At 35.0% G+C, this 11,403-nt stretch overlaps 2 protein-coding genes and 1 non-coding gene across 3 annotated transcripts; 2 read left to right on the forward strand and 1 right to left on the reverse strand.

Annotated features, from left to right (window-relative positions):
- Positions 1 to 1,334: 1,334 nt before the first annotated feature.
- Positions 1,335 to 4,135, reverse strand: LOC111992208 (uncharacterized). Its single transcript, XM_024024074.2, has 3 exons — positions 3,219 to 4,135; positions 2,593 to 2,842; positions 1,335 to 1,753 (listed from the first exon to the last, which is right to left on the reverse strand). Exons 1-3 carry the CDS (start codon positions 3,998 to 4,000, stop codon positions 1,565 to 1,567), a joined length of 1,221 nt encoding a protein of 406 aa, XP_023879842.1. The 5' UTR covers positions 4,001 to 4,135; the 3' UTR covers positions 1,335 to 1,564.
- Positions 4,136 to 6,330: 2,195 nt separating this feature from the next.
- On the forward strand, positions 6,331 to 8,412 carry LOC111992202 (large ribosomal subunit protein uL14x/uL14z/uL14y). The gene is made up of 4 exons (XM_024024056.2): positions 6,331 to 6,453; positions 6,560 to 6,844; positions 7,897 to 7,938; positions 8,136 to 8,412. The coding sequence occupies exons 1-4, from the start codon at positions 6,441 to 6,443 to the stop codon at positions 8,216 to 8,218; spliced, it is 423 nt and encodes a 140-aa protein (XP_023879824.1). The 5' UTR covers positions 6,331 to 6,440; the 3' UTR covers positions 8,219 to 8,412.
- On the forward strand, positions 7,018 to 7,165 carry LOC111992216 (small nucleolar RNA snoR137). Its single transcript, XR_002880820.2, has one exon. It is a non-coding gene; the product is annotated as a small nucleolar RNA snoR137 (small nucleolar RNA).
- Positions 8,413 to 11,403: the final 2,991 nt, after the last annotated feature.

Below are 11,403 nucleotides of genomic sequence, written 5' to 3' on the forward strand. Positions count from 1 at the left end.
GATGGTGCTCCGTACAAGGACATTAATACAGCTGGTCTGGGGGTGGTCTTTTGTGATCATCGAGGGCTGGTTCTGGCCGAAAATGTTTTCCTCGCCCCATCCTCAGATGATGTCGAAGCAATGGCTGCTGCCAAAGCTATATCTTTTGCCTTTGAGTCAGGACTGTCATCAATTATCGGAGAGGGAGATTCTGAATTTATCATCAAAGCTTTGAGCAGTGAAGATGAGTCGTTTACTACCTTTGGACACTTAATTTCTACTGCAAAATTGTCTATCGGTGCCTTTTGTTCTCTCTTTCTCATACTAGCCATTAGGCAATTCTATAGCTCATAACTTAGCAAAACATTTGAGACATGTTAGTGGTTTTTCGGTGTGGATGAAGGATGTTTCTTCACATCTTGCTGATATACTTTTAGCCAATTTTGGTTGATTTTTTTTCTAATAAAAGTTTGTGGTTTTTCTTAAAAAGCTTAGAACAAAGCTACGAAGTATATAAACCTTTTGATACAAAAATAAGTCCTAGATTAATTGATTGGAAGGGTCTCAAAACAATGGCTCTTAAATGATCTAACATATAAGATCGAAGTAGAGATCAAGCCATGTAGCCCTTTAAGCTTCAAGGGGAAAAAAAAATCTGTACTTTTTTGGATAATAGGGTTCATAAATGGATAAATGATTTTCCTCATCAATAAAACGAATGGAAAAATTTTGCAAGATTGAGTTTTTTTAATCTCAAGAAATATCATTGAACAAGAAGATGAAGCTGAAAGTAGTAGTTCTACAAAAGAACCTATTTGCTATTGCTATGAAAAATGTACAAATTCCTATAATCATAGATTCTTGGGAAACCACACAAAATGTGCCATTACTATTATGTTGTTACCTTGATGTGCCTTATCCATCGTTGATTGTTTTGGAGCAACTTTGTCTACTCCTTAGAATCACAAACATCGGCAACATGCAGAAAAAGTGCAATTCTTTTATTCTTTTAATTATAGAGTAATTTTAGGAATACTGTAAATTTTGTTATAAAACCCTTAAAAACTGATGCTTTATTAATCATATAAAAGCAGTCTTTATTTATTATGTTGTTGAAGTCCACTTATCATATTTATTGTCAATTTGTAGTAGATTCAGCATTTTCCTTTATTATGTTAGTAACTAGTATTACACACAAAAGCAAGACAATAGCAGATCTGAAGTCCCAGCAATATCCAGTGGAATAGGGAATGGAGGTTAACATCCCCATTAATTGTGACCAATCAGACAATCTGACAGAGAAGTAGCACTGCCGCGAAGGAGAAACTTTAGACAAGCTAGGTTGACAATGCTACTATATGCAAAAGAGGCTATGCTTTATTAAAATTTTATGGTTTTGAGTTTTTTGACATGTACAAAAATGGGGGTTTGAAAAATGAAGGCTACATGGCTGTTGTAGTATGATTTTACGATGGAAAGAATGAAGGTGATACAAGAAATTACGTATAACTGAATACCAACAACATTATAATGAACTCTGTCCGAACTCAGAACTAGCTTCTATGAAACTTGAACCTATGTATACTTACTGAACCTGTACATATTTACTCTCTGTCGATGACAATGATTCTCTGTTATGAGGCCTGGAGAGGGCCTCACGCTCACAACCTGAAGGCATGACAGGTTGAATGCTGCCTGGATTTAGAGGAAAAAGTGTTTTGTAGTAACCATCCATAATTGCTGTAAAGTTGCAAGTTGCTGCAACCTTAGGAATCTGCCAGGAAATAGAAATGCACCACTTAGCATACGGCAGAATTAAGTCATTAAATTCTAAGAGGTAACATACTTTTAACAAAATTTTGGTAGCTTGTATAAACAATGAACTCTTTGTTTTAAAAAAACAAACGCCCCCACATGAGTATGCAAAAACTAGATGTGCCAGGCTTAGCGAGAAATCAAAGCAATACAAAGTTACAAACCAGATCATAAATAACAATTGATGTATATTAGCAGATATATATGTAAAAAGAATGCTGTTTACAAGCAAATGACAACTTATGTCTGCAACAAAAGGGATAATGCATGATTTGGTAAAGCATGAATGCCCCTAGTGTGTCAATTTTTACTTGTTTTGTCCATCGTTGATACTGAAAGTAGATTGCCATTTTTAGATGGTATGTTAAAGAAATTTTTTACTACAATCTATAACCATATTGACATGAAATGTTTCACAACTATTGAGGTGGCATGTTATGGTTGGCGCATAATAAAAATGACGTCAATAATGAGTACATGCAAAAGTGATACTGTATTTGTACTAATCACAACTTGCTGCTTTAAGAAATTGTGTTCCTAACATTTAATCTTTCACCATATCACCTCATAGTTTCCAGTAGTTGTTATTCCAGTTTCCAAAGCACTAAGAATCCTCATTTTTCACTTCTAAGCGCGCACACGCATAAAAGTTTTTAAAGGAATATTCACATTTTTTACCCATCACAGTACCCAATTAGTCCAAGGATTCCATACCATCGAACCACAACAGAGTACAATAGCTCTCATTAGCAATATCAACTAACAAGCAAGCAGGCACTGAGAAAAAGTGAAGAGTACCTGGTAAAGGTCACGCATATAGGCATGAAGATTAGAATACTCAAGTAGCTTCTTCTTGGTGCACTTGAAGAGAACGTTATACACAAGATCGAACCGAATCAAAGTGGTAAACAGGCATATATCTGCAAGGGTGAGTGTACCTCCACATAAGTAGCGAGACCTACCCAAGTGATCATCTAACATGTCCAATGTACTGAACAGTTCACTCACTGCTGTATCATATGCCCCTTGACTTTGAGCAAATCCACATCTGCCAAATGCAATACCAATATCATGGCATTCATATACAAGAGCACTTAAACATCTCATAAGATTCATTCTATTCCTACCACTTTTTTGATCAATAGGATAGGAATTCAACATATGGGGTTGTTCCATGATGATTACAAAAACAAAAAGAACTAGTTGAGCTCACTGGACATATTCCTAGTACTCATTATGTGTCAGTGGCATGCAAGAAGTTCAAAGAATAATCAGAACACAATATTTTTACACAATTCACAATTATTGAAGTGGTGGACTGTGAGTAGCGGAAAAAAGAGTGATGGGTACATGTAAAAGGCAATATTAAATTACAAATAAAACCAACATGACCCAAATAATCTAAGATGAATAAAAAAAATTACCTATATACTCCATTGTTAACATTGGGATAAATTACACGATTCCACTCCTCGATCCTTCCCTTCAATTCCAATGGTGAGAGGTCCAAACCCGGATTATTTGCCAACCCATTTAATCCAGAATTGAACAATTCAATAATATCATAACTCTCATTGCACACCACTTCTTTATTCTGCACATCCCAAAGCATTGGCACTGTGGTCCTTCCATTGTACCCACCTCTCCTAAGCCCATAAACCTCTCTCAAATTTTTGCACCCATTTGCACTATCCTTACCGGGGATAAGGATATCCTTGTCCAGGCCAGGGATTGAACTAGACTCAAATTCCCAGGAGCCGTCTTGGCCTGGAGAGGCTATTGAGACAGGAATGGTTTCTTCGAGGCCTTTAAGGTTTCGGACTATGAGTGTCCTGTGGGCCCATGGGCAAGGTAGGCCCACGTACAGGTGGAGATTTTGGCGGGAAAACTGGGTAGTTGCCACGTGGCGAAATTTGGAGGCGGGTCTAGAGTAACTGCCGGAGGGATCGGAGGGGGCGAGCTGGGACATCATGAGCTGCCACGTGGAGTGCCATGCTGTACGGACGGTGGAGATTAAGAGGCCAGGAGGGAGTGATGGGCCCCAGAGGAGTTTTGGGAGGGAGGTGAGAAGGGAAGAAGGGTTTGGGGGTTTTGGGGTTTGGCTGTTGTTGTTGTTGAGGGACATCCTAGGGCTGACGTGGCGTGGGGTTGTGTGTGTTGGTGGAATAATGGGGAGGTGGGAGATGAGGAGCAAAGAGTTGGGCATGTTTTGAAATTTGATGGATTGATATGATATGGGACTTGTTGGGGGGTTCTTCTTCACTTTTACTGCTTTGTCACCTTGGCTGCAGTGGACTAGTGGAGTGACTAGTGTTTGTTTGGTTGATGACTTGCTGCAACATTTTGGAAGTGAGTGAGAATTTTTTATTATTCTCATTTCTAGACAGCACCTTATATATTTTATTTTCTTAATGTAAAATAAATAAAAAATATAAAAAATTTCTTAGATATGACCATTTTTACAATGGTTGAATCAAAATTGTGAATGGTTAAGATTAAATCAAAATGAAATACTTTCCTTACTTTATCCTACCCTATTAGCTTAGGAGTCCTTGGAAAGAGATAGATAGTCTTGTGGCTTGGTTTCGTAAACTCTTCTACAATACCCACAGGAGTGTAGGCGTGATCAATCACATTTAGAAAACCAATGGTTGGTGGTGATTCTTGAAAATTAAATAAGTAAAAAGACTCACTCACACGCACATTATCCTAGTGTCACAAATGCACACATGTCACCAAGTTAAAACTCGTAAAGGAATTAGGGGCAACTGGGTCTTTTGCATCGAAGAGATCAAAATCCGATGTATATAGCATTTTTGTAATATTTGACATTTTTATTACCATTCTCTCTCTCTCTCTCTCTCTCTCTCTCTCTCTCTCTCTCTCTCTCTCTCTCTCTCTCTCTCTCTCTCTCTCTCTCTCTCTCTCATTAGGTTGCAGTGCTTGGACAAGTAAGTTGCAATGACCAAACCACTGCAACATTGTGAAGCGCTGCAATAACATAGGCTTGACTTGTCGGAGTATCACGACTTGTGCATCAATCTTGAGAACTATCATGCCTCATGCCACTGTTCTCTCTCTCTCTCTCTCTCTTTGATTTGGTTGATTTGGAGTATTAGGTTGTTCTAGTTAATTTAGTGTTATTTTATTTTTATTTTTTTAAAATAAGCAGTTGTGGGTTAGGGATATGTAGAAAACAAACATTAAAAAATATTATTAAACAAGTTTTAAAGGCAGGAAAATACTAAAAAACGTTTTTGATAACAATTTCTCAAGACACTTAAAAAACAAAATGCAAAACTGAAAGCATATACGAAATAGACTCTTTAACTTTCTGTTGCTAAAGGATTTGTACCAAAAGGAGGGAATGAAATGAAAATAATAATTTTAAAATATTTATTCAATTTTCTTGTTTGAGAGTTTTAATTGAGAGAATTGAAAACTCATTCCCTTATTTAAGAGTTTAAGTGAGAGAAAATTAATCGGGTAAAGGGAATACTCATTTCTCTCATTTTCCTTTAAAAGCTCAAATTTTCATTCTCTTCGAAATTGGGAGGAATGCAAGGGAATGAATTAAGTTTAATGAATTTTTCATTAGGAGGAATGGAAGGGAATGAATTAAGTTCAATGAATTTTTCATTAAAACTCCTAAAAGACTCCCATACATTCAGCATTTTAGCTTTTAATTTTAAAACAGGAATATAACTATAATAGTAATATTGTTATTAAATAATTTCATTCCATTCATTCTAAATAATTCTTAAATAGGGTTATTTACATTCCATTTCTTTATTTTTAAAAATTAAAACAAGATTAATTTTATTCAATTAATTTATTTTCCATTACTTTACATAACTCAAATACATTCCATTCCTTTACGAAATTCTAAGTGAAGACTAAGTTTTGCTAATTTTCATAAATAAATAAATGGTAAGTGTACGTTTGAGAATAGTTTTTTACTAAAAGTACTATAGATAAAATCATTAAAGCTGAAAAAAATAAAAATAGCAAATTACAACTTACCTACTTGTAGTTTGATCGAAATTTAAGTTGTCTATTTGTGATTTTAAATTTGAAATTATACCCACTTGAGATTTGACTGAAATTTACATTACTCACTTATGGTTTAAAATTCCATGATGCAAGTATTCTGCTAGATTATTTTTGATATTGTATTTTTATGTTTTTTGAGGAGAGAGACATAAAAGTGAATAAAAATTACATATTTAGCAATATTTTTTACAAAGATGAGTTATGGAACTCTAATTGAGCTAATCTCATGTGCGTAAAATGTCAAATTTCAAACTGCAAATAAACAACTTAAATTTCAACTAAAGATTAGGTTGTAATTTGTCCAAAACAAAATTAGAAGACTCATATAGATATAGGACCGATAAAAATAGAGAGAGCAAGCTGATTTATTATTAAGATCTAAACACACAAAAGTTTGTGCGGATCGTTTCATTAAAAAAATAATAATAATAAGAGTGTGTGGTTTTTAAGTAGAACAGGATAGAACACATATCCAAACACCCCCGCTAAGCAAACCCAAACCCTAGTAGCCGTCAGACTCCCCTCTCCCATATATATAATCAACTTGTTCTCCCAAAACACACACACACGAAAGGAGACACAGGCGATCAACCATGTCGAAGCGAGGTAACAATCATCTCACTCTTCTCATTTCTGATTTTCGATCACTTTCTCACCAACCAAACGCCATTCCCTTACTCCTATCTAAAACCCATATGAAAAATCAATGCAGGTAGGGGAGGATCGGCTGGGAACAAGTTCAGGATGTCACTGGGTCTTCCCGTGGCAGCAACTGTGAACTGCGCAGACAACACGGGTGCTAAGAATCTCTACATCATATCCGTCAAAGGGATCAAAGGTAGGCTCAATCGCTTGCCTTCAGCTTGCGTCGGTGACATGGTCATGGCCACTGTCAAGAAAGGCAAGCCTGATTTGCGTAAGAAGGTTCTTCCTGCTGTCATTGTTCGCCAGCGCAAACCTTGGCGCCGAAAGGACGGTGTTTTCATGTACTTCGAAGGTATTAAATGAAATCATGTTTGGTTTTTGTTTTTTTTTTTTTTTTTTCACAGATACCCCCAATTGGTCAAATCGGTTTTTGGTGTAGGTGGGGTTCGAACCCGGGTTTCTTATTTGACAATAGGGGAGTTTACGAGTTGAACTAACTGGAAACCATGATTGGTTTTTATTGTTGTTGCTTCTAGGTTTGTTAAAATGAGTGGCCAAATAAATTGTTGGTCATTTGTTGTTTGTTAGAAGCATAAATTGATAGTTATGTGCCAGTATTTAACAGCATGATGTTCGTCTCTTTGCATTGTGTTACCTGTCTTCTGGTAAATCTGATTTCTTATTGAAGGTCTCTACGGCCTTGATTTTGGAGTGTTTATTTATTTTTATCTTCGTCCACTTTGTGAGATCTAGACTTTCTGAATTCCACATTAGGTGTTCAGATATTGTTGCAATCTGGGGAAATAAAGTAATTCTAAATTCTATAGAGCTTCATTTGGCCCATTATCTACAAATGGATGTTTAACAATAAGTCTAGGGACGCTCCCAATTTCACACCCAACTATGTGTTATGTGTCAAGTTGTGAAGCAGGGTTTGAAATTGTGTCCGTATCATTGTTGTTAAGGTAAATAAAATAGAGCTAGGCCAATGACCATTAGGTCGATTGGCAATCTTGATAAGTAGATAGGATGTTCCAACAACTGTATGGCTTGAGTTGGTTTCGAAACATGTATTCCTGATGCTGGATTCAATGGTGAGCGATTGTATGATTCAGGTTTCAGTGCTACATTTTCAATGTGGCCCTGCATTTCTGTATTGCCAAGCCCGGGCAATTTAAACTATTGCCTGGAAAACTTGATTAGGATCATAATGGGTTCTTAATCTACTAATATTGATCTATGTTGGGCTAGGTTTTGTTGGTTGCTATTGTCGATTACTGTTAGAAAGGCCTTTGCTATGGACATTTCTTTTTTACTTCAGTTCGTATGTACTAAATCCATATTTGTTTATTTTTTACACACATGAACCTTCAGTTACTGAGTTTTAGTTTGCTGTTCTTACAGATAATGCTGGTGTCATTGTGAACCCCAAGGGAGAAATGAAAGGTATTCCCATCTCTGATATGTGATTATATAACATGTTTTATTCTGAAGTGCTGTATGCAAACCATTAAATTATTCATTCAATATTTCAGAAACATAAGAATCATACAGTTTTTTGTCACTTCTTGTAGTTCTAGTTTTTGTTAACATTTTATGGAGCAATTGATTATAATATGATTTGGTGGTTGTGGTTATTGTAGGATCTGCTATCACCGGTCCAATTGGGAAAGAATGTGCTGATCTGTGGCCAAGAATTGCCAGTGCTGCCAATGCTATTGTCTAAAAGTGAATTCTGTGCTCTCGGTGGTTGTAGGATTCTAATTTGGTATTTGGGAGTTTTGCCTAGCTTATATAATCATTTCCTTGTGTTTAGGACACATGTGATGAGATAGTTTGTCTTTTCTCATAATGAGAGCTGTTAGTGTTATTGCACTATTTAATTTATGCAAATTTTTCATGGTGGTGCTAATTTAATTATATCATTTGCCTTTAGTTAAGCAAGTTGCGAATACCATATTCTTTTGATTGTGCTGGACAGAAGCAGCTGTTTTTGCCTTATGGTTTGACTAACTAAGCTGCGAATGGCTTCAGTTGTATGAATGTGGTTAAGGAAGGTCATTCAGAGTGTCTTCAGGACCCGATTTATATTCTCATCAACATGGCCAATTGTAGCGCAGACTTGTTTTAGTCTCATAATGCATCCAGACCATGGTTGTCAAAATCTCGATCTGGATCTTATGATTTTACGATCTCACTTGTCTAAAACGATCTAAATCTTTCAAGGATCTTAGCAGTCATTCAGGATCTTACGATTCTAACGTTTCCAAACAATTTTAGTTTCTTATAATCTTCTTTAACTTAACAGAAAGTTCAGTTTGACTCAAATAAAAAATAATATTTCAATAGATCAAGTTTTGCTATTCTAATGTAGCGAGATAGAGTGTTAGTTGAAAACAAACAAAAAATAACATTCCAATAGGGTGATACATTTAGAAATTTTTGACATCTTAAATGATGCTTACAAATAGATGTAATAATGCATGGTAATTACATCAAATGGATGTAAACTTTTTATTTTTTATGAATGTATAATTTATGTGATTATTTAATATACCAATTTGTTTTTTTTTTCTTAAATAATGTAGGATCTTACGATTTACGATCCGATTTTACGATCCACGATCTCGCCTATCTTCCACAATCTTACGTAGGATCTCAATTTTGACAACTATGATCCAGACCTATTTTATATCCTTTTAATGCATAAAGTTTGGAAGAGTGGCATGGATGTTCTCTCAATTCGAATTCCAAGTCTCTGAATTACATGAAAATTGTTAGTGGAAATGGTTAGTAATTGTCAGTTAAATTGTAATGAATTTTCAAACCATCTTTATTAATCTTTTGTGGTGGAATTGCTAATATAACTTTTGAGTGTTTCATGGAAAATTATTAGATATTCTAAAAGTACCATGATGTGATATAATCAATTTCTCGTTCTAAGCAAAACTGTTTTTCTCTCTCTTAGAGCATTTGCATCAAGGATGCTAAAAAGCCAATTTAACAACCAATAGATAAAAGTATCTATTACATCAAAGCTCTCAAATGCTAGAGATGATAGCTCACTGTAGTTGAATGCTGCAATAAAATAATACTATTTTAAACACACTCATGTCAATTTTGCTTCTCTCGTTCTCTATATTATGTTCTCCCTTTTTTGGTCGGTTTATGGTGGTTGATGATGGGTGGGTATGGTTTGTGGTGGATCGGTGGTGGTAGGTATCCACTTGATGGGTTTTCGTGGTGGATTGGTAGGGGTTGATGGTGGGTGGGTATGAAGTTCTATGGTTTTTTTTTTTTTTTTTTTTTTTTTTTTTTTTTTTTTTTTGCGTGTTGTAGGTTTGTGATTTGGTTTTGGTTTGCTTTTGTTTGTGATTTTTGTGGTTGGGAGTTAAGGTTGTGGGTGGTGGTGCGGTGGCGGTGGTGTGGGCGATGGTGGCTGTGGTAGTGGGTGTGAGTTTGAGTTTGTGATTTGGCTGTGACTTGATTTTGGGTTTGTGATTTATTTTTGGGTTTGGGTTTGTTTGTGATTTTTGTGGTTGTGGGTGGTGGTGGCTGTGGTAGTGGTGTGGTTGGTGGCAGTGGGTGTGGGCAATGGTAGTAGGGTGGTTTTGTAGTAGGTTTGGGAGAAAGAGAGAGGAAGAGATGAGATTAAGAATAAAAAAGATTTAAAAAATAATAAATAAATAATATTTTAATAAAGTGGTAAAAAAATATAAAACTTTTAATGTTAGGTATATTATAAAGTAGAGTATTAAAATAGATAAAATAGTGTTTTAAATTGTTGAAAATTATATTTTTTTTTTAGCATTCTTGATATGAATGCTCTAAGCGGTTCAATTGTTGTCATTGATTTATGTGCAAGTTTTAGGTGAAACTCAAGCTTCAATCATTGATTTTTTGTTTTTCTTAAGTTCATTATTGCCCTAAATAATTGATATGGAGTTTTGAGTTGAAATTTTTTTTCATAAATTTGAAATTGTTATTAACAAAATTAAAAATTTGGAACTATAAAATTTGGGTGTTTTTATATAATTTTCAAAAAAAAAAGAAAAAAGAAAAAAAAGAGAGGAACATGGCCATTCTCATTGTATGTACAAGGGCTTATAATTATAGCCAAATCCAAAAGCTATTTGTCTTTTATCAAGGGCAAGATTTAGGTACAATACTTAGGTGTTGTTCCTTAAGTTCCATTCTTAGATTTTTTCATGTGAATTTTTTTTCAGGGGATGAAGTGTATTTTTTAGTTAAGTAACCATATGATTGAATATTAATATGAGAATCTAAAGAATAGCTCCTAAAGTGATGTATCTAAGTTTTATTATTTTTTCAAACACCTCAGTAATCTCTTATAGGTAAACAAGGACCATATATAAATGATTAGTGGCTTCACGTAAGGTTATTGAAGGAAGGTTGTTTTGGTCGAGGAAAGAGAAGAAGTGATTTGGGAGAATAAAATCAAATACATTTTTTCTTTTTGGGTTGGAAAATCATGTTAGAAGCTGTGTTGTTTAAACTTTAAAGAGTTTAGAGATGGTAAAAATTTTCTGTCTTGCTCCACTTGGCACATGTTTTTTGGCCCTAAAGAGGAGGTAGGTTGAGACGAGATTTGTGCGTCCCGACTCGCCTCATTTGGCCTTGTCACGAATGTGCATTATATATATATATATATATATCCTATTCATAATTAATTTTTTTAAATATGTATTATATTATCATATTCTAAACATTTTTTTTTTCATAAAAACTTGATTATCACCACTTCTCCCTTATTTCTATCTCATTGGCGACAAAACCACCTCATAGGAATGACCAAAAAAAAAACCTCCATACTATGCCTCACCTTGACTTGCTTTGCTTGAGTTTTCTTCGTCCTAAAAATGGGATGAGGTAGGGATGGAACACCCATGA

Source organism: Quercus suber, unplaced genomic scaffold (assembly GCF_002906115.3).
Source record: "Quercus suber isolate HL8 unplaced genomic scaffold, Cork oak 2.0 scaffold_905, whole genome shotgun sequence".
Lineage (NCBI taxonomy): Eukaryota > Viridiplantae > Streptophyta > Magnoliopsida > Fagales > Fagaceae > Quercus > Quercus suber.